We start from the raw sequence: 24,276 nt of genomic DNA, 5'->3' as shown, positions 1-24,276 counted from the left end.
TAAGGGAAGAGAGTATTCTACCATTTTACACATTGGAGCCTGTCAGTTTAAATAAGCCACTGAACCTCATTAATGAAGAAAGGGATTGTCCATGTCCTGACAGTTTATGCATTGAGTTGAGGGTGAGAAACTGTACTGAAGGTTTTAGACAGGTCAAGGAACAGGGAAGGAACAAGTCTGCTGGAGTTTATGGTATCAGCAACTGAAAGGAGGGCGGTATTTGTACTGTGTGTTTGGAAGACGCCATGCTGTGTGGAAGTTAAAAGCCTTTCTTATAGCAGATATTGGAAGACTTGCTTATGAATACACCTTTCAAGAATATTTGAGAGAGGTGAAAATGCTGCAATAGGCCAGAATTTAGAAATGTCAAGAGAGATACCACCTTTACGAAGAGAGATAATATAGGCTATTTTCCATAGTGAGGGTTCATTGGTTTTATAGGCGAATACTAGGTTAGCTGCCCCAAAGGGCCATTTTGAGCCTAACCAATAACCAGAGATCAGAATCAAACCCTGTACCTTGTGTCTGTGAGGTAAAGACCTTAACCATTATGCCAAGTCCGCTTCTATAGGATTCTGTATTGAACAAGAAAGAGATTGGGTATGCTATGGCATCAGCAGCTATCTTTAGATATTCAGGTGGGAGGTCGCCAGCGACAGTAGAGCAAAGTTTGAGTTTAAGTTTTGAGTTAAGTTTTTTATCACTGATGTAGAGACCAGTCCTATGTTAAACTTGCTATGTTAGAACAAAAATTCGAGGGAACAAGCTGCTAAGCGTAAGGAAAACAGATAATAAAGTAAAATCCACAGTCCGGTAAAACTGTTCCAAAGAAGGCAACAAAAAACTTGCTATGTTAGCAATGGATATAGAGGTCGAATAAGGTTCATGCGAGAACAGTAGGGGAATAAAAGAAATGGTATTGTGTATGATGTACAGAGAATGTTGGCTTTGGTCTAAAGTAAATACTGGGGATATCCCTTTATACAACTGACATCAAGACCTTGGTGTGCGATGGAGTCTGTTGGGCCAGAAAAAATAGGGGAGAAGAGCTCTGGAAATCAGGCTGTCCAATGAGCTTGTGCAGGCAGGAATCCTAAAAGTCAGCACTAAAACACAGAACTGTGAAGAGTATATAGCAATGCAGAACAGCATGTCTGATAGCTCATTCATTTCCTCAGGTAAGTGAACTGCTTAGAGAGTGAAGTTTCTTACTTGTGTTCCATTGGCACACTACAATCACCTTGCAACACGGAGTATGACATGTACCCCTTTCTTGATAGGTACCCCAAGATGAACTAGGCTGTCTGCTAGATAGAGGTCATAGAAGCAGCTGTTCTTCCAAGGTCTTCAGGTTCATAAGAACCTAGTCTGTAAGCTTCACAAACCACTGCAACTCCCCTTCATTCTTAGCCATTCAAATTGGCATCATGAAAATCTTGATTTCTGTGAAGCCCAGAAACACAGCAGCTTCTCGGACTTCGTGTTGATTTCTCAATCAGGATACCAAGGCTGTGACCGCCTACTCCCTGTCCAGGGGCAGGAATGATAGAATGACAACTTCCCAACTCCACTTAATAAGAGACTTCCTCTGAACTTAATGTCACCCAGAGACTCCATCCAATAAAAGTGTTCACAAGAGGGCTGCCTCCAGGTATTTCCTGAACAAGGTTACCAGGAATTGGTCTTGCATGGATAGGAACACCAGGAGCTCTCTCTCTCTTGCAAGGCTTCAACCACAACAATCTACAATTTTGTAAAGACTGTTGGCACTGAAGTATGCCTAAATGGCAACAATTTTGGAAGTAAAACCATCACCCGCAATCAGAAACTGGTACAGCCACTACATTTCCTAAACTAACAGTCAGTGTCTGTCCCAAGGGAAACCCTCAAAAGCCTGATCTGTTAGAAGTTCTCTCTCGTGAGAGGAATGGTGAACTCCAGAACATGGCAGAGAGTAAAAGAACCTTGTCATCTTTTGCAATGATTCTTGAAACTGGGATCAGTGTGGAGACCATATTCATAAGATTATCCCAGAATGTAGTAAAAACTGCAGGGGAGTGGCTGGTGGAGTTCATTCAGTTGTCAGCACCACAGTGGGTAAGACATGTAACACTTAAAATACCTCCACTGATGTTAAAGAGTCATCTAATGGGATTAGGCAGAATTAGAATAGAAAGGTATGGGAAAAGATAAAGGTGGCCACAGAGGTCTCCCAGAGAGGAGCAAGCCTATTTCCAATTCAGGAGTTCACTGACCACTTCTCCCAAGAAAAAGTGGGGTCCAGGATCTTTTCAATGCTTCCTTTTCCTTGGAGGAAGAACTCAACTATATCACTCTATGCAGGAACATGCTGAACTGTGGCCTTAGCTGAAGAATTAGACAGTTAAGGTTACAGAAGGGAACATGGTTTCCTACAGTCAAAACCACAGAGTTTTGAAAACTATCTTGGAGCCCTGTCTCAAGGGGATCCTTGAACACTTCTAGATAATTTCTAAATGGAATGGAAAAGGTAGGATGAATGGTTAACAGCCCTGAACTCCAAATAAATGGTTAAGAGCCCTGAACTCCAGAGAGACATCGGACCACTCTCTCCCTACACCTTTCTAAAGCTCTAGACTCTCACAGTTGGCAAGGAAGTAAAACTGCTGCTCTCTGAGACTTGTGCTAGATTAAAACTATACTTCATGAATCAGTAAAAAGATTCTTGTAAAGCTTCTCTCCCTACCTATCTGAAAGTATAAAGCATTTGCCTTCTTAGGGACCCAAATGTGTAGGAGTCTCCAGAATGTCCTTATGGCATCTTGAATGACTGGTGCCAAGAGAAACATTACCAAGGACTTCCCAGATTTCTTCTCTGGAAACTCAGCAGGTCCTTTTGGAGGTGGGGGAAGCATTATGTGGAAAAATGCAGCTGGTATGGACTCACTGGCCTTGTCTATCCAGAGACCATGATCACAGGCTACTATGAATCACTGTAGGAACCAGTATATGAGGAATGCATGGAATCAAGCAGAGACAAATGTGTGACAAGCATGCACCACATGACAAGGGATGGGAAACCAGAGTTCGATCATGTACTAGCCATCTACAATGAAGCCTGCAGAGGGACAACCATGAGCTTCAGAACACACTTCCTAATGATTTAACCCTGCATCTGTGACTCATCGTTTCATTACTCATCCAACACATGAACCTTATTCAACTGGGATAACCATTGTGCGTAGTCAGGTCCTTAGAGCCAGTTGGCTAAATACAGATGTACCTGAACGTTTCAAACAGCTAGATGAGATGGCCAGAGTTAAAAGATAGAGACTATAGTATTAAATTGTTTGAAGAAAATAATCAAGTGTTGAGTGAAAGAGATGGCCTAGCTAGACCACGTCTCAGATATGGAAGAAAGTCCAACTAATGGGACTGTAAATAATATTATGGATATTACTTCCAGAAGAAAGTTTGGATATCCATCCTAAACCCCTTTTCCCATTTTGCATATGGGTAGGGATGTCACTTCTGCAGTGACAATCTTGAGCCAAGGTTTACACTGCCGTGTGGTTAGCCCTGCTACGGTAGTTCATTCGCACCACTCACTCGCACACACACACTCACCTACGGCCAATTTAGAGTGTCCAATCCACCTATTGCATGTCTTTGGAATGTGGGAGGAAACCGGACCACCCGGAGGAAACTCACATGACCACAGGGAGGACATGCAGACTCCACACAGAAGGCACCCCAGCTGAGAATCGAACAGCAGAGCCTCTAGCTGTGAGGCGACAATGCAAAATGCTGCACCACCTTGGTCACTCAAATAAGTTTAGATATATTACACAATATAATGCGCACACCAATAGGGTTAAACAACTTGTAAGACAAAATTGGTTTATATTATGCACATCTGATGTGGTTAAAGAAAAGTACAGTTGTGTACACTTACCATAAATGTAGATGTTCGAGTGTATTCACTGTTGCAGTCATCAGCTGTGGGTTATCCCTGCTGTGGTAGCCCTCGGCCGCCCTGAATACCAGAGTCAATGTTTTTGCGCGCCGGCTGCTGTCGCCTGTAGTCTGACGTCATGTCATCAATACTATAAAGCAAGGCAGCCAATGTCATTACATCAGTTTTTCTTGTCCTAACCCATCAGAAGCACAAGGGAAGAGAGAGAAGTGGACCTGGTGGCTAAGAGCCACCTTGGGAAGCATGTGTCCCCCTAGGGGAAGATGTGAAAAAGGGGGATGGATAAAGGGAGGAAAACCAAGACTGCAACAGTGAATACACATGAACATCTATATTTATGGTAAGTGTAACAACTGTACTAGGTTCTTCGTGTTTCACTGTTGCAGTCATCAACTGTGGGAGGATTCCCAAAGCTGAGGTAAAGGGTGGAAGGATAGATAGAGTCCTAGGTATGGGTCAGGAGGCTCTGCAGAACTGCAGAGGCAAACCCTGCCCTAGACTTCGAAAAGAGAGGTTGATGGTAATGCTTTGCAAATATATGGACATAGGTCCAGGTGGCCACTTCTAACAAGTCCTTGGTAGGAACTCCAATGAGGAAGGCAGCGGAAGTGGAGGTTGCCCTAGTGGAGTGGGTATGGAATGACCTAGAGAAAGGTTCCCCATGTAGTTTATAGTAAAAATGGATACAGTGTGATATCCATTTGGAAATGATTTGTTTGGAGATGGGATTCCCCTCTGCCCCTGGGGGAAAGCTTATAAGAAGCTGGTCAGTTTTTCTGAATGGTTTAGTACGGTCCAGATCGTATCTGAGTTGTCTATGCACATCTAATGAGTATAGAATTCTTTCCCCCTTGTTTTGAGGGTTGGGAAAGAAAGTGGGAAGGTGTATGGCCTGGTTAAGGGTCGCATCAGATACCACCTTGGGCATAAAGGATGGATTAGTCCTTCTGGAGACTCTGTCTGCATGGGAAATTATGAAGGGCTTGACAGCCATGACAGCCTGAAGTTCTGAGATCCTTCTGGCTGAGGTGATAGCTAGCAGGAAGGCAGTCTTCCAGGAGAGGTATTTCAATTCAGTAGATGCGGCAGGTTCGAAAGAGGGTAAGGTTAGTTTCTCTAACACACAATTCAGGTCCCAGGGTGGAGTAGAAGGTCTTCTGGGAAGCCTGATATTAGAAGCCCCTCTGAGGAATTGCTTAATCAAAGGCTGAAAGAGGAGGGGCAGGTCTGAATCATAATGGGCAGAGATGACCAAGGCATGGATTTTAATAGAGGAGAAGGAGGGGCCACTATTAAGCAACTCTGCTAAGTAATGCAGGATGAGAGGGATGGAAGGTTGGGAGGTACTGCTCCCTTTTGATGGTTTCCAGAAGCAGAATCTTTTCCATTTTCCTGCATAAGATTTTCTTGTGCTGGGCCTTCTGGCCACTGTGATGATGTCCAGGACCGGTTTGCTTAACAGTGCCTTGTTGTTAGTTTTTAGTGTATGAGCCAAGCTGAAAGTTTGAGAGTCTGTAGATCTGGGTGCATAACATTCCCCCTCTCCTGGGTCAAGAGGTCTGACCATAGAGAAAGCAGCTTCGGGGACTGTAATGTCCGACTGCGCAGTAAGGGGTACCAATGCTGTCTGGAGCGATGAGGATGGCCTTTGGTCTCTCCTCTCTTATTTTAATCAGAACCTTGGGAAGAAGGGGCAGAGGAGGGTATACGTACACAAAGAGGGAGCTCCAGGGAAAGGGTTAAAGCATCCACCTTCCATGCTAGGAGGTGATACTTTCTGGTACAAAACTTGTGCAGCTGGTGATTGAGGTGCGAGGCAAAGTAGTCCACCTCTGGGGTCCCCCACTCCTGGGTGATTTGCAGAAAGATTTCTCTGGGGAGCTGCCATTCGTGGGGGTCCAGTAAGTTTCTGCTTAGATGGTCTGCCAGTGTGTTGTTGATCCTTAGTAAGTATTGGGCAATTAGGTGTAGCCCCATGGAGGTGGCTGTAAGCCACAGACTCATGGCTAACCTGGACAGAGGGGTAAGATTGGGTGGCCCCCTGCTTGTTGATGTACCACATTACTGTAGTGTTGTCTGTTTTTATAAGGAGGACCCCTGGCCTGAGATGGGGTTGGAATGAAGCCAGAGTGTTTTGTACTGCCATCATTTCTTTTTGGTAGATATGCAAGTGAAGTTGTTGGGCATTCCAAAAACCTTGGGTAAACCTGCCTGCTAGGTGAGCGCCCCAAGCTATTTCTGAGGAGTTGGTGGTGATTGTCTGGCCGGAAGGGCGGAGGATGAAGGGAAGACCTTTGTTCATGGCACAGGCTTCTGCCCACCAGAGAAATTCATCCCTTATGCACGGGATCAATGGGAGAGTGGTCTCTAGGGACTGAGAGTGCTGACACCAAAGGTTCTTTAAGTACCACTGAAGCTTTCTCATGTGAAGTCTGGCAAGGGGGATGAGAAGGATGCAAGATGCCATGTATCCCAGGGCTTGCAGGAACTTCCTCGCAGTGAGGTGACTTGTGGAAGCCAGCTGGGTGAAGTAGAGAGGCAGGAAACTCTGCTTTTCAGGGGATAGGAAGGCCACTTGGGTAGCTGTGGCTAGCACAGCTCCCAGGAAAACAATTTTCCTGGTGGGGTTTTGCTTTGATTTTTTCTCGTTGATGGTAAACCCTAGGGAAGCTAGGAGTTTTTGACAAAGAGAAGATCCTGGAGCAACTTTTCTTTGCTGTTCATCTGAATGAAGCAGTCGTCCAGGTAAGGGTAAATCTGTATATTTCTCTGTCTGCAGAATGCTATAGCTGGGGCCAAGCATTTGGTGAATACTCTGGCAAGCAGTAGATAATGGGGAGCTGGAGGTAGGCATCTTTTAGGTCTAGTGTCACCAGCCAGGCATTTTTGTGTCAGCATAGGCAGGAGCTGCCACAAGGTTAGCATTTTGAATCTGGGGACCACCAAGGTGGTGTTCAGTTTGAATAGATCCAGGATGGAGCATCAAGTGCCCTCTTTTCTGGGAACAAGAAATAGTCTGAGTAAAAACCTTTTCCTGTTTGATCTGGAGGGACAGGTTTTCACCTGTTTTAATGCCTCTGCTTACTGGTTTGGGGGGGGGGGGGTCTGGGTATTCACTTGGAATTGGGAGTTCGCAGAAGAAGAATCTGTATCTCTGAGAAATTATTTTTAATACCCATTTGTCCTTGGTTATAGAGACCCAATTGTCCTTGAAGAGGGTGAGCCTTCCTCCTAGTTTTAAATGAGTGAAAGGAGGGCAGAGGGGGGAGGGAGAGTCATTGTGAGAGCTTACCATGGAAGCTTGGCTTAGAACTCCTGGCCTTAGAGGCAGAAGTGATCCATTGTTTGCTTTTTTTGCTGGCCCTGAGATAGGGGCCTGGATGTCCTGTCCCTGCGAGGCTTACTTTGACCGTGTCTGCTGGGTGCAGGGAAGGCCCAGTGTTTAGAGGGGAAATTACTGCTGAATCTGGGCGGTTAAATTTGAAAGAAATCTTTCACTGTCAGCATAGATTTTGCTTTGTCTTCCATATTTTTAAGTACCTCTTCTGCTTTTTCCCCAAACAGGTGCTCCTTGTCTAGGGGTGCATCAATAAGTTTAACCTTGACATGATCAGGAAGAGGTTGTTCCTTCAGCCATGCATGTCTTCTAATAACAGATCCTGTCACTGCTGCCCTGCTAGAGGCTTCTAGGGCATCATATCCATATTGAAATGAGTGCTTGGCTACTTGACAAGCAGAGTGTAGTAATTCTGCCAGCTCTTTTGAGTTGGCACCATTAGGAGAGGTAGCAATCTTCTGTTTTAATTGCTCCAAAATGTGTTGTTGACATTTCAACATATGGAACTGACAACTGAGTGCTCTGATATTCAAGGTTGCAGAGGTGTACACTTTCTTACCCCATCTGTCCAGAGCTCTGGAGTCTTTGTCAGAAGGAAGAGGATTTTTGTCAGAACTAGTCTTAGCTCCTTTGGGTCCCTGTGTAATGACCTCAGGGTCTGCAGCAGGGTTCCTGTACAGGTTATTTGTGAGAATCTGGTACTCTGTAGTACCTGTCAGGTTTAGCTGGAGCAGGAGGGCAGGGCATCAGGGGCTAAATTGGATTCAAGGAAAACATCATCCACCTCTTCTAGAATAGGTGGGATGGCCAGGGGTCTGTGCTGGGGCAGGTCCAGAAACTCTCCAAGTCGTTTCTTTGACTGTGGGTAGTCCTGAGATTCCCACTGAAAATGCTCCCTGAGGGAGTGAAGGGTTTCCCCGAAGGAGAGGTCCTCTGGAGGGGAGGCAGAGGGGATGGATTCCTCTGCATTTGAATAATCATAAACAGTTAAGGGATGCTGTCCCTCTTCAAAGGCCGAATAATCAGATTCCTCAGACTCTTGGTCTGTCATAATTTCTGGAGGAGGTACCCTCCTTTTTGAAGTGGAGGCTTGAATACCTCGGATAAGGGAGATGAAATCCTCTGCTATTTTAAGCATTTGAGCTTGGGGTGGGGGAGCAGTAGCAAGATGGTGGCTAGAAGCAGATTTCCTAGGAGTGGCCTGGCTTCGAGGCCTGACAGAATCTGTCGGTCTCTGAGAAGCGGTAGTCAGAAAAGATGATGTCGATTTTTGTCTAGAATCAGTAGTGCGAATGGCCTCCTCGGAAGCCGGTGCCGGCATTGCAGCTCTGGACCCAACCGAGGCAGAGACAGCCAAAGGCGCTGAAGATGAAGTGGATTTCTGCGGCATACCAGACTCCAAAAGGGTCTTAATAGAGGCCTGCATAGAAAGCGAGTCGGACATCAGGGGCTGCGAAAGCATCTTATTGAATTCTGGTGAATTGATGACTTGCTTAGCGGTAGCATCATCGGAAGGCTTAGCCTTATGAGGCCTGTCTCTATCTATACTTTTTTTGGAATGTCAGCGTATTGTTGGCTGACAGACGCCATATCGGAATTCGAAGACAGAATACGAAAATAATTGTCTACAAAAAGAGCTCTACGGCGAATAGTTCTCGCATTAAAGAGGGCACAGAACCAGCAACGAGAGACGTCGTGGTCTGGGCCTAAACAAGTGATGCAGTAAGAATGAAAGTCTCATGTGGGATCTGCTTTCCATAGACGAGACAATTGTTAACTTTTTCGGACATTGGTTAGAGCAAGAAAAAAAGAGAGTCCCCAACAGGGTATGTGGCTTTAGACATTTTCTTCTGAAATTCGACTTCTGGTAGCGACCGACCAGCACTCGTGTAAGCTGCTTTTGCTACGGCCTCCAAGGCAAGAAAGACAGATGTAATGATGTTGGCTGCCTTACTTTATAGTAAGGACGACCTGACAGCAGCTGACGCACAAAAACACTGACTCTGCTATTTGGGCCGGCCGAGGGCTACCACAGCAGGGATAACCCACAGGTGATGACTGCAACAGTGAAACACGAAGAACATCTGTAGGTTCATAACCTAGTTTTGCATTTAGGAAATGAAACAGCTCTGTTAGAAAGACCTAGAAATGTGCTTTAAGAGTGCTATAATAACAAAGTATTGTGCCTTGCTACGATTGCCAGTTTTGCCACTATATAAATAAGAACAATGTTTCTGCACACCATAATACAAGTAAGACATTTTATTTTCACATTTGCCATTTGTAAAATAAAGAATGTAGTTTACTTAGCCACCTGTAAAAAATGCACTTCATTTAAGGATATTAAAAGAAAGGATAGTCCAACAACTATCTGACATACATAGGGAGGTGGAGAGTAATGCCTTAGCTAAACAGATCATAAGCTCAGATAAAATGTCTAGTTTTAAATTTAGGGTTATAAAAAACATTGAAATAAGTATCAGAGAAGGGGATACTGTTTTCAACTCTGAAAATGTTGAATATAGATGGATTAATTACTTTCAAGCAGATGTGCCCCTTGGGCTGTATGATACTGTGACTTTAAAACTTGTTCTTAAGAGGTGGTCTTTTTCCATGAAATAGGCACTCAACTGTTTATTTTAATTTTATTGTTGCTGCTCTTCTGTTGGTTTGTATTTATGTGGTGTAGATATGAAAATGTGTTTTAGTATGATTTTAAGCACTGAAGAAGAGTTTTATCTCAAAAGCTTTGCTATTAAACTTAATTTTTACATCACTTTGAAAGTATTCTTTTGATTTTTACTCTTGGACAGTTTCGTTTGAAACTCTATAATGGGTGTTTAACAGTTTCTTTTTTTACATTTTAGGGTGAAGAAAGGAACAGAATCTCTTGGGAAAACCCAGCTGGACACAGGCAAGACCTACAGTCTCACAATAGATGGTACTCCTGCAGGGAGTCAAACCAGAGAATCAAGAGACCTGAAGTTTGAATAGTGGCTCCGTTGCTAGAAGAGCCAAACATGGGAAGATGGTAATGGAGTGGCTTATAATGGTTTACCCATCCCAGGGGAAGGGAATGGTCATTCTCATTGTACAACTGTGGCTTGTATGACAACAGTGGCAATATAACTGGATAGTGACATAAAAAGTGGGCTTGGCACTCTCTAACAAATGACAGCAACTCTTGTAGGCATGTGTGTGTGGCAGCATATATACATTGGGTAGAGGTCACTGCAGTGAAGCAAGTATTCATTCATGTCAGCCATTGGGGGAGAGGGATTAAGGATAGAAGAAATGTCTCTATAGCCTGCACCTAGCATGCTGCGGACTTCTGAATTAGTGTAGTCAGGCATGTAACTCCACAGCTGGAGATGTGTAAAGACGGTCTTCTCTAGGGCCCTGCTCTAGCTGCAAAGTCAGATTAACTGGGCTGATGGGATGAGGGTGCCTTTCCTCAGCAGCAGGCATGGAGAAAAGTGGATACAGGCAGAGGCACAAAGCACGTTTACTGCTACCTGAATGATGACCACTCTATATGGCTCTTGCCTACATGTTAGGAATAACTGGTACAGGGGTATGAATGGGCACTAGTCCCAGTTGGGGAGGCTCAATGATTAGAAGGCACAGAGGCAAAAAGGATCTTTGTGGAAGAAACAGAAGCAAGTGCTAACAAAGTTTTATGCATATATTTAATAAGCAACCCATAATTCCTACAGAATACCGCAGATCTTTTAAGTCGTCCCCCTTACCCTACCTTCAAAGAAACCCTCACATGCTGTTTACTGCCTAATCCTAGACATGTAATTTTGTTTGGTGGGTTCGTTGAATTCTTGAAAAATGAACCCTGCAGCTACTTGCAATAGCCATGGAGAAGGGCAGGCTTCCAAGCAATGGACAGTAAGATATGCAAGGATGTAAAGAGAAAGAGTTGCACATTTCTATGTCATACACATGCCGCCACCCCTTTTCCTACTTCTGGGAAAAGCAGTTTGCAATAGATATTTGTCCTCAGCAGGTCTCTCTCTGTCCCAAGGTAAGGAAAATGAGCCAACTGCTGCTTCATCCATATCCCTACTACATAAAAATGCTAGCATACTAGGAAAGCAAACAAACAATTTTCAGACACTGATTAGGAATATTAATAATGTTCCTTTACAGACATCCCATTAAAAAAGAAAAGGTCAAAAAATATCCTAACTTTGGAATTTATTTGGGACGGGAAGAGAGAAACAGTCAAGTGGGTTAAGTTGATTCTGCCCACAGAACAATTTGGTTTGGTATTACTCAACTGGTATGGACATAGAGCTGCACAGTTAATGTATTTATTTTACATTTGTTTACTGGGAAAGTCCAACTGGATACAGGTCATTTTTTCAGCAGAGTCCCAAGGAGAAAAGCTCCATTTATAAAAAATACAAACATTATAGACGTTTACAAACATGCAAGGAATTACAGAAGCATTTATAATCCACAGTTGCCCAATGATGGACAATACAGGTCTTCAGAGGTAGCATTTACATAATATCAGGAACAAGAATATATATAATGTAAATGATGAAGAGTAGTAGTTTCAATACAACAGAGGTCAAAACTTGGTGTAAAATAACACAATGAGTAAAATTTAGTTAGACTGAGGTTATACTTATCCATGAGAGCTGCAGGAACAAGTGTCAGTTAAGTGAGTTATGAGCTTTTTAAATTGTACTGTGGAGCAGGTGGAGGGATAGTGGCTGGCAGTTTAATCCGTGTTTCATGAATGAAATTCGAGAAGAATGATTCCCCAGCTGAGTTGTTAGCTTTGGTGGTTTCTAGAATAAGTTTGTTACTGGAGTAGAGGGATCTAGAAGTTGTCTACGGTTGTCCAAGATTTTGGAGAGCAGGGACTTTTATCACACTGACGCAGAATTTTGTGCAGCTGAAGAAGTTCTACCCATTTTAGTTGTTTAAGAGATGTACAGTGATGTGACCTGTGTGTGTGGCATTAGTGGCAAACTTGGCAATTTTATTGTAACAGGATTCCAGCTTGGTTAGATCAGTTTTACAGAGGTTTGTTAGAACTGGGGAGGCATACAGGAAAGTTGATAGCAGGTGTGTGCAGGAGATGGTAGCTTTTGGGGTACTAGTTAGAAACTGTTTATTTCTGTAAAGTAGACCTAGTTTCTTGTGGACTTTCATAATGGTTTGAGGAATGTGAATGTCAAATTTCAGGTTGTCAATTTTGATGACTAGTAGTTTAGTGTGAGTTATTGGGGTGATCACAGTTTTGTTTTGGGATACAACATTGAAAGACAGATGAGATAGGCAAGATGAGGGGAATCTTGTTGGGTAGAAGAGGAGGAGCTTTGTTTTATTAGGGTTTAGAATGAGTTGGGAGTTGGTTAGCCATGTTTCAACAGACAGGAATCTTGGCTTATGGTATGGAGATCTTGTAGGAAGGAGGCTGCGCATATTAGGGTAGAGTTGTCTGCCTACTGTCACTGAGGCATGAGATGTGGAGCTGGTTAGTGAAAAGAGAAAATAGTAGAAACTAAGGTTAAGGATTACGTTTTATAATAGTCTGTTTGCATCATGCATAAAGTGGAAAGCAATTCTGATGAAACAGTTAAGGAGGGGTTGAGAAATACAGAGGCAGTATGGTTTCAGACACAGGTCCTAAAGAATAAGAACCATACAGAATAATATATTCATAAAGTAGCAGATAATACTTTAAGAACTAAACCAACATAGGAATGGAGAAAGGAGAGTTTACCAGCAGGGACAACTACAAATAAGAGTATAGAAAATATGCAAGAGGGGTCTGGAACTTAGCAGAGAAAATTAGCAAAGGAATCAAGGTATTATGAGCAAATAACTATGGAGGGAAGTTAATACTGAGGGATGAGGCCATGCGGGAGTTTGGACTGCAAGTTACAGACTGCCAACCCACCTGGGACTGAGAAAGAAGAGGAAAACAGAAGAAATGGATATGGGAGTACTAAGTGAAAGATCACCTTTGACAGGGATTTTAGTGGAGTCTAGAACAGAAATCGCTGTTAAAATAAATTAATATGGCGCATAAAATACTGTATAACGAAAAGAATAAACTCAGAGGAAACTGGGAAGACAGACTGGAAAGGCAATTTACAAAGGAGCAAAAGGAGGACAGCCTTATGGCTCCCAAGTATGCAACAAAGTCCAGAAGGTTTAGCATTTTTGCTTGGAAGTGTCTGAATGAGTATTTTTATACTTCAAGTAGACTTCAGAGATTTTCTTCTTTAATTCAGGTAGATAGCACATGCTGTAGGTATGGCGGAAAAAGAGTAGGATAACTGGGAATGTGTTTTTGGGAATGTAACCAGTTGTCAGATTTAAAAAAAAATCCCCACAGAATACTTTGCCAGAAATGTTGGACAGGAAATGGTTGTAACTAAGGAAATTATTATTTTAAGCTGGGAGATGGGCTCTAAATTGATCAAAGCCCTTATTAAGTTAAATTCCATTGGCTGCCCAAAAAAGCAATTACTATAAAATGAAAATGAAAATCTAAACCAACTGTAATTTAAGTAATGAATATTGTAAAGGAATTAAAGAACTGAAGGTGGAATTTTCAGAAAGGGGAAGAGCAAATTACACAGAAATAAATGGAATGTGTGGGAAAATCTAAGCATAATTATACTCAGGACAAGGTTAAATAAGAAGATGAACAATTTGTGCAATGTTGGAGTGGAGGATGATTTTTAAAACAAAACACATACAATGCATGAAAACAATGAAAAATTATATGGTCTGTTATTTTCAATGAATGTATAGTTACCTGTGTCACTGAATGAAATGTGAATGTTTAACAGAGGTGTTAAAAATATCCTAACTTAAAACATCACAATGTCAAAGACATGATTGTGAATACAAAACTTGACAGCTTTTAATATATAAATACTCAGCTATTACGTGAAATTCTTGACCTGATTATTAAAGTACTCATCATTCATGTCACTATGGAAACGGTTTTCTTCCTTATGCAGTACTTAATTATTCCAAAATGAAGTGAAATTAAAAGGACATTCACCCTATGTGCCCAGAATTAACACAAGAGTGCGCCTTTGGTCAAACTGTGACAAATCTAAGTGCACGACAGCAGTAGGAAGGTGGTAACTTAATCAGCTTTAAGAAGAAAAAAAAACATTTTGTAGTATTAAGCTTTACTTATAGCCTTTAAAATCTCCAATTTGCTACCGTTAACACTGCTGGTTACCAAATTAATTTGTATGCATCTATTTTATCGATAAACATGTTGTAAATGAAAAGTGGTCCTCATGGTCCACTGCCACACCTACCTGATGTAACTCTCTAGACCTTACCCAACAGATTATGAAAGGCAGAAGAAATAACAGGATAAAAAAGCGCAGGTTGAACTTAATGTCTTTTACTTATCTGGCATCTGAAAACAGTTTCTAGTGTCTTTAATGTTACTTTAAAGGAAAGGAAAACTATAAATGACACACCTGTCTGCAAAAACATGCAGGTTCACAAATCTATATAGTTAACATCTACAGTGACCATTCTGATAAACTCAAAATAAATAAATAACCCCCAAAATCTCCTCCTTTTCTCCAAAATTAGAGAGATCACACTGTCATTGACATTTAAACAATGCAAATGCCAATTTCTCAGAAATTAAGAACTAAATATAATCTTTAATTGCATTAAAATATCAACTGAGCAATATAAAACAGCCTCATTTTTCCTTTAAATTAAATCAAGCACCTACTCAATCCTTCTCACCAAAATTACAATTACCAAGTTGCTTTGGCTTTTAAACAATACAAATGTCAATTTGTTTTAGTAATCGGCAACTATAGCTAACTGTCCTAAAATATTAATTGAGCAATGCGAAGCTCCAAATATTGCAACTGCTCCATCATAGCAGCCCACTATCCAAAAAATACACAGGTTACAAATGAAGACTATCAAGAGAGGAGTAATTATACGTTTACCATAATCTACAATAAATATCTTGCTAAGGCTCAGCAAATATAGAAAAAAAACTTGATTAAAGAATGATAAAACTATCATCTTTAACATTAAACAAATAAAGCTGAAGCATCTGTTACACACTGGTGAAATTCTTGCCACGTCTCTCAACTTCAACAGCTAGGAAAAGAAAACTAAGATTACGGATTAATGCTCAAGAAAGAACAGTGTGCCGAGGTTCTTTCACAGGTGCAAAAAAGGGTTTCAGTCAATGTCAGCCTGATCCATACCTCTCAAGCTGCAGACACTGAAAATAAGTAAAAAGGCCCTTGAAAAGTACGTGCATCCAGCCAAAAAATCTGGGCACCTAATTAGCATAAAATGTGAATACCAAACAGCACATGACTCTTGCTGCTTCCATTGGGAATACTGGATACTACTCAGAAACAAGTTTAGAAAACAGTGCGACAAAAATGCTAGAAAATAAGTACATTATCAAAGAGTCTGCATAAAATCTGTAGATTTTAATTATATTGCAAAACTCTACTATGCAAGGTCATTTATTTTTTCCCTCTGAAAAAAGACAGCTGTAACTTGTGTGTGTTTGCTTTCTTTAAATTACTGGTGCTTGTAGTATGTTGGTCCCATAGTGTGGTTTTCTGTGTACTAGGCAGCTTCAAAAAATCACATGTGATGAGGGGGATTGAGAAAAATGTATGATGGGGTAAATCAATCCTAAAAAGACGGAAATACCTCCAAAAAATAGGTACATCATGTGCAGGGGTAAAATCAGGACTGAAAATAGGGACGTTCCTCCAAAACAGAAACAGTTTACTTTGAGAGGTCTGGCCTACTTAGAATTTCAAGCACTTGACTAGCTAGTGCTGTAGAACACAGGCCTGCCACATTGATTAGATTTATTAAGATACATCAAGGGAAAATGTTTCCCTGTGCTTAAGTCATCCTCATTAAACTCCTCTGCATATTTGTTCTCAAGCTAACTTTAGCTAAAAATCACCCTATAGTCTAGTCTCAGCTGTTCGGGATATTTTCACAGCTGACAGCAACAAAATTATTCTTAAAACTCCACCACAAACTTCACCTGTTTATTAAACAAAGTGAAAAAATGAAGAGATGACATCATCACGTCTACTGGCAAGAACAACATTAGTATGGTTATCCATTTTAGTCTAAAATGTTTAACACAAAACTATGTATAATCTTTATTTGCAAATCAATAATTCTATACATTCTGGTTAAATACTGCATCAAACTACTACATTACATCCTTTTAAAAAGCTAAGAACAGTTTTATGCTCTGCTGCCAAATGAACGAGCCCAACCATTACAAAAACAGAAAGAGGGTGCTTCTCTTACTTCTTTTTTCAAAGCTGAAACAATCTCGTTCCAGGTAGCTGCAACACTGGTTAAGTAGCATACATTAAATGTGGTACTTTATTTCTTACCCTGTGCAGGAGCAGACAGGCTGGGAACAGACATAGCTACATCACTAGTGAAGGTAGAGCCCACATTTTCATTGGAGGGGGATGGTTTGAAAGGCTGCAGCATTTGACTCTGCTCTAACTCTTGAGAGCTGCTTGGCAGAAAAAGGTTCTGCTCAGGGCTTAATAATGAAGACACATTCTGAGGTGATGAAGTATCTGGAGAGGAATTAAAAAAAGACAAATTACCAGTCTCATACAAAGCACAAATATAACTTTTCTGCACAATCTACTCCACATCTCCCAGCAATTAGTTCCTCTTATTGATCACAAGTGCATTCATGCTCTCCTACTGCAACAACTTCAGCATCTGCTGGATGAGACAAGAACTGCCCAGACAGACCATCATTTTGGCAGTCACATGGTGATGTCTCCCCACTCACCCCAGATCATAAACCCACCCCAAGGGCTGAGAAGCAACACTTCTTATGCAAGGGTCAGCATATGTCTATGTCTGGTTGTGTACATACAACATGAAGGCTACAATGAGAACAGATGCATATTTCAGGTTTATTGTGCCGCATTCCAGTAGATGTCAGCACTACAGTGCCAGACTCTCTCTCCTCAAAGGATGAGTGAGATGGTGCTGGCCATTTCCTTCAACACTCCCTCACTGGCTCTTCCAGTGCCTAGGTCACTTGCCAATCCTGAGTCACAATCAGGACCTTATCCATGTGCCATGGAGCCAACGAAAGGACAAATATTCTTCTTATTCTAAACTATAATGTTATGAAAAAGACAATGTAAGCAACTACCTTATCACATACTGTATGAAAGTTCAAACTGCTACAGCTTACGGAGTTCTCAATATAGCCTCCAATTCCAGTGCCATAGATCTTCCAGAAAACAAAGTGCACATCATCTTTAACTATAGATCTTGTGCATTTTCAATATTTATTACTTCTGGTTAACTGTAAAGAAATGTTAATACTCAATGGTAAAATAACGTGATGCATACAAAAGAGGTGGCATTCTTAAATGGGTGTTGCCCACCAAAGAGTAACAGGGCTCCCTTCTGATGTTATTCAGCCTGCAGCCTTAAGACAAACTGTGGCAGGTTCCTTAATCTTACATATGCTTATTTTCTAATACTGTATCTGACCATGCAGTGAAAGCATAGAATATGTCCCCATGGTGATGCAGGTGTTCACGTCAGTGACCTGAAAAGGGGATGGGTGCAGCCTTATTAGAAAAAATACAGATGTTTTGAGGCTTCCTTGCAGCACATCACTTGTGGGAATGTGAAGAAAATAAGGTGTTTTAAAGGTTACTGGGTTGCAGCAGACTTCTGCTGTGGGCCATCAGGCTCTCAGCTGGGAAAATCTGAAGAGATACAAAAATAAATAAATACTGCAGTGAAACAAGAAAATAATGAAAAGAAAGCAACACGAGTTTACAATCCTCCCAATCAGATTTCCTTGTATTGCAGTACGTTCTGTCAATTATCTCCAGAAAGCAGTTTTCCCTTTTTACCTTAAATACAAAGACCAGGTTCAGAATCTCACATCTCTCAATTCACATGCAGGCAATATCTTCAAGGCTTGACAAAACAAAGTCCCAGGTTTGTTTCTGGTAAACTAGAAACAGTTATAGATAACAATAAGAAGAAAATAATATAAGTACACAAACCAATTAGATTTTATAACAACAATTTGTCAGAGGCCACCACTATTCTTCTTGGCAGTTCTGACGGACTGAGGTTGACAATAAGTAAATTAATCTCCAACTACCATACCCACCATAACTCTTGGCTACCATTTAACATACCCCAACATATAGGCATCCAAGGAACTCTAGGACAAAACTGGATTGGGTTGCATGGCTAGGCTTCTAAAGACCATGGCAGCCGTTTGCCTAGTATAAACCTACGAGGAGGACTGGTAAGCCTCTAGGTAGGCAGAAGACTGCAAAGGTTTGTAGATGGTCAGGAATAGAACAGCCTTCACACCTGGCTAGATAATGGGTTCCTCTTTGATTGGTTATCTTCTGAATCAGTGACCATGGTAACACTGATAGGTAATGAATGGGCATGAAAGGACGATGGTTAGCAGAGCAGGCATGAAGCCAGAAAACATATATAAAAGAAAACAAACATTCAAACAATGGCCAAGACCTCTGCAGGTAAATAATGGTCTAAGCAATAATACATACAAACGCACCTTATGCTCTCAGGACAATGTCCTCTACAGTCATGACCTGCCCACTGCCTTTACTAATTAGAAAAAAGTGCAATAGTTTAGTCTCTATTTGCTAACACACTTAGCCTGTCAATGGAAATGAAATGTATTTGTAATAATACACACTGATACCTCTTCTACTGTTCTGATGCCATCAGGATGTGGATTTATCAAACCCATGAAATAATTATTCCATGTGGTGTGAAAAAATGGCATTACAGTAAAATAACTGAATTTAGAAATGTAAAACTAAGAACCCATGCCACATTATCACACCATAAAGAAAAGTGACATCAGCTGTGGAGACGGAAGGAACTGGAAGAGCCCATCCTCCACTGCAGGCAAGCAAGACATCGGTAACTAGAAAGATATGTCATACATACAAGTTTTCTGTCCATGAAAGCCAGGAATCCTACAAGCTGCTAGAACATGGCCTCAAAAAAGGCTCTTCATTTACATTTCAATCTGTTATGTTTACACTCCCTGCACAAAAAAAGTACAACTATGGTGCACCTCCCCATTAACTTTTTTAAAACTTTATTAAATCATCGTCTTTTGAAATGCAAAATAAGTTCATATACTCTAGTAGAAAAGGAAACAAAATATAATTTCAATCACTGCCACACACTATACATGTTTTTTTAATCAATTTTCATTCACTCCAACATTATAATTGGTTAATTCACACCTTCCCTTAAAACCTTCACCTCCTGAATATTATTCTGCGAGTACTGCACTCATGAATTATTTAATCCTATGAAATTTGCTCCTTGCTTACTCAAAAGAATTTTTCTAAAGATCCCGTCTCCAGCTCTTTACCTACTTGCAAGTTGTAATATTCAAAATACTGCAGCACATAGAAGAAAAAGACATCTATGGTTACGGTAAGATTTTACACAACTATTCTATCTCTTTCTGTTCAATATGCTGCAGTATTCATCACGAGGTAGAATGCCAAAGCTCATGCAGAGGAAAGATTGGGCGGAGGACCAGAAGCATTTTCTACAAAGCCATGCAGAATAGCTCCGGGAAATCCAGCCCTGAATCTGGAGATGACCTCTACTTTATAATGTTTAGTGAATGTATGGACCAAAGACCAGGTAGCTGCCTCCCAGATAGAACTAGTGTCCAAGCCTTTAAAGGAGGCTCCAGAGGAGGACACTGCCCTAGTAGTGTGTGCCCTCATGGGAGAAGAAAGGCTCTTTCCACTGGTGGAACAACAGAAAGAAATAGCTTTAAAAATCCAAGAAAAGATAGTTTGCTTGGAAACAGGCTGACCCAGGGCCCTTGTGTGGTAAGAAACAAACAGGCATTCAGATTTGTGCATAGGTTTTGTTTTGCCCAGGTAGTATCCGAGTTGCCTGTGTATGTTCAAAGTGTGCAGAATCCTCTCACTGGATGATTCAGGGGAAGGAAAAAAAGGCGGGAAGATTGATAGACTGACTGAGGGATAATTCATTAACCACCTTGGGCATAAAGGAGGAATTAGTACATAGAGATAACCCTGTCCCTGTGGAAGACTGTGAAGGGGGGATTAGACATCAGAGTCTGGACTCAGAGACCCTTCTGGCAGAAGTAACTGCCGTTAACAGAACAGTTTTCCGTGTGCAATGTTGCAGGGAAGAGGAACTTGCTGGCTCAAATAGGGCCAGGGTAAGATTTTCCAAAACAAAATTGAGATCCCAAGAAAGAGGAATTGGCTTCCTTTGTGGTCTGATGTGAAGGATGCCTTTAGGGAACAGTTACTTCCAACCTAGAGGCTAAAGGAGGTGACACAGACAGACAAGCAGAGATAGCTGAGAGGTAGGCTTTCAAACAATAACACAGCCCACCCTTCATCAATTCACACAGATAGTGTCCTAACAGTGGTTGTAAATCATTTGAGACACCAGATGGAAAATCTCTTCCATTTGGAAACTTAGGATTTCCTAGTAGTGGGTTTTCTGGCCTCCTGCAGAACTTGCAGCATGTCCTCTGAAAAAATGTGTTTGAAGGGAACTAAAACCTTATCACCCACAGGGTCAGGTTCAGAGTTGACAGTTGTGGATGCACTAGAGCTCCCTTGTCCTGTGTGAGTAAGTCCATCCTGTATTGTAACTTGCAGTGATTACCCCTGGCTAAATGCAGGAGGAGGGGGAACCAATGCTGTCTTGGCTAAAAGGGAGTCACCAGCAAGATTTGTGGTTGATCCTGCTGAATCTTCAGTAGGACCTTTTGAAGAAGTGGGAAGGAGGGGCATGCATACAGAAACATCCCCTTTCAAGATTAAGATAGTCCCCACCTTCCATGCCAAGGGATGTGGAACCCTTGCACAAAATTTGGGAACTTGTCTGTTCCTAAGGGAAGCAAAGAGATCCGAGGTATACCCCATCAATGGACCAGGTCCTGAAACACTTCCCTGTGTAACATCCATTCGTGAGATTGAGTCATGGACCTGCTTAATGTATATTCACCACATTCTGTGTTGAAGGAAGGTAAACAGACTGAAGAGAGACTTGACTTTGCAACTCCCAGGCTTGCAGGGATAGTCTACATAGGAGAGAATACTTCACCCCCACCCCGTTTGTTGATGTACCAGAGGACCAAGTTGTCCGTGAACCACCTTAGTACCCCTGGGAAACGCATGGGTTTGAAGATGTGAAGGACAAAGATTAGGGCCCTCATCTTTTTTATGTTGATATGCTTTGTCTGGGTTGTAGAGTACATATCCCTGAACTCCAAGACTGGAGAGTAGTATTCCATCCTGTGTCTGAAGCATCCATGTACAACTCTTGGGTGGGAAGGGGTGGCTGTAGGGGTAGGCCTGGATTCCTTGAAACCTGAAGGATCCAGCAATCTAACTCCTTTTTTAGATAAGGTAGGCGTGGAACAAAGTCCAGAGGATGGGAGTGTTGCATCCAAACTGTCCTTAGAAACCACTGAATTTTTCTCATGTGCAACTTGGCCAAGGAGAGCATGGGACTCCTGGATGCCATGAACACCAGGAGATGCTGGAAACTCCTAGCAGTCAGGGACTGCAGGGGTAACTGGCCCTGGAGATAGGAAGTAGGGAACAGGGCCTTCTCTGTGGGCTAGCATCCTGTCTGTCTGAATCCTGCAGCCAAGGAAAATGTGGTTTTGTAAAGGGGTCAGAGAGGACTTCTGATAATATACTGTGAAGTGTAAATTCTCTAGAAGAGAAATTGCGATGGATTCTCCTGAAGAAAGTATGAGGGACTGCACCTTAATTAGCAGATCGTCTAGGTAAGGGAAAATCTGTACACCCTGTAGTGTGCAGTAAGCTATGACAAGAGCTAAGCATTTTGTTAAGACCCTAGGAGCTGTAGACAGATCAAATGGCAAAACACAAAACTGAAAATGTGAGGAAGCAACAGAAAAACAAAGAAATTTCCTGAACTGAAGGTGAATGGGGATGTGAAAATAGGCATCTTTGATGTTAATGACACCATGAAGGCTTGGGGAAGTATACGGGAAGAAGGGTGGGTAAAGTCAGCATCCAAAAGGTGGGGACTTTCAAAAAGGTATTCAAATGGGAAAGGTCCAAAATGGGCCTCCAGGGGCCATCCTTCCCTGGGGCCAAAAACATCCTGGAGTAGAATCCTTTTCCCAGATGAGAGGATGGGACCTTTTGAATAGTCCCTTGAGACAGAAGGGCAGATAACCTGCGGAAGAAGTTACAATTGTCCTTTTGGTGGTTGTGGGATACCCCTGAAGGAGGGGAGAGTTTCCCAAACCATGAAATATCCCTTGTTTGATGATGGAGAGGACCCAAGAGTCCTGGGTTATCAGATTCCAAGCTGGTAGAGAGAGAGAGAGAGAGACAGGTGAAGAGAGAAAGGAGTGGAGGACCCTGGAGCAACTTACAGGCTACCAGGCTTGGCGTGGGGCTGAAAAGGCTGCTTCTGTGAGGGTGTGGATGGAGTAGACCTTGAAGACGTTTGTTTCCTGGGACCCCTCTTACTTTTGGAGGAAGAAGGCAAAACTGGTTTCCTAACAAAGGTGGTCTTAGCAGGGTAGTTCCTCTGGACCTGTGAACAGGAGAAATGAGAATATTTTTAAGATCCTGGAGCTTCTTGCCTTTCTGTAGTAGTGATTTAAAAAGGTCTGCAGCCGAGCTACCTTAATAAGGCTTTATTGTTTAGATGAGCATCTATCAGTTTGGCCTTGAAATTATCAGGTAAGGGTTGTAACCTGAGCCAGGAATACCTGCTCAGGACCGACCCAGAAGCTGCTGCCCTGGCTGAAGCATCCACAGCATCATAACTGCAGTTGATGGAGTGCCTTGTAACCTGGGCAGAGGAGTTGAGGAGACAGGCAACTTAACCTTGGTGGGCGAGTTAGGGACCTTCAAAAGGAGCTTTCTTCCAACTGACAAGAGAGCCAGGGAGTATTTGGCCATATGGGTTTGATAATTAATTGGCCTAAAGGCCAAAGTAGCGGAAGTGTAAACTTTTTTCCCCAGTCTCTCCATGACTTTGCTCTCCTTATCAGAGGGCAGTAAGGAGGAAGAAGGCAATAATTTGAATGCTTTGTCAGCTGAGACTGATATAATAGCTTGACCTGCAGAAGGGGCTTTGAAAAAGAATATGGAGTCCTCAGGCACTTTATAAAATCTATCTGGGCATTTGGAAGCAGGAAGGTGAGAGCCCAGGCATTTACATGCAGCTGTAAAGGCATCCAAGAAGGCTGGAAGAACCGGAGGGGTGGAGAATCCATCTGAAGGAGGTCATAATACCTCTTTTGTATATCAGCAGCAGTCCCATTTGAAAAATTCCTTCATCTTTAAAATATAGTTTCCCCAAAGGAAATATCCTCCCCAGGGGAATCTGTACCATTAGATTCCTCCTCTGGTGAGGCCTAACCCAGAGAGGAATCAATTTGGGTAGAATAAGCCAAAGACTCATCACCTGATGATTCCCCCTTATCTGAAGAAGGGTCTGCAGATGTCCTCTTAAAGGGGGAAGACGGAGAGCTTGATCCTGTGGAACTGGAGTGACTCAAGTGCATTGTCCTGTTTAACCATCCTTGAAGTATATTTATTTTTGATGTAAATAGAGACATCTCTACCTTTAGTCCCTGCCTGTGAAGTAGCTGGCCTAAATGTGTGGAAGGCATTATAACCTTGCACTGCTGGTGTGCTCTCTGCGGCTTTAAACCATGTCTCAGTGACTGCATAGACATCAGCATTCTTTAAGGTAAAGAGAGGTTCTAGGGATTGGAGTTATTTGTTTAGACTCCTAAGCACCGAACAGAAATACCTTTAGATTTTCTCAGTTTTGATTTGCTACGTTGGAAGTACTTTCAGTTTGGCACTGCCTAAAAAAGGCACTATGGGGGAAGATAATGTTTTAGCTA

The 24,276-nt window shown here is 42.1% G+C and overlaps 1 protein-coding gene across 1 annotated transcript in view; it reads right to left on the bottom strand.

Annotated features, from left to right (window-relative positions):
* The window catches only part of LOC122815199 (serine/threonine-protein kinase WNK1-like), a 3,137,204-nt gene that overhangs the window by 406,426 nt on the left and 2,706,502 nt on the right, over nucleotides 1-24,276 (bottom strand). Inside the window, exon 18 of the mRNA XM_044087493.1 lies at nucleotides 16,709-16,903. Coding sequence (XP_043943428.1) covers nucleotides 16,709-16,903 — 195 coding nt within the window. The remainder of the gene's footprint in view (nucleotides 1-16,708; nucleotides 16,904-24,276) is intronic.

Source organism: Protopterus annectens, chromosome 11.part0 (assembly GCF_019279795.1).
Source record: "Protopterus annectens isolate FY-2018-M chromosome 11.part0, PAN1.0, whole genome shotgun sequence".
NCBI lineage: Eukaryota > Metazoa > Chordata > Ceratodontiformes > Protopteridae > Protopterus > Protopterus annectens.
Note: the sequence above shows the minus strand (reverse complement) of the source record. Positions and strands in the feature narration are given on the sequence as shown.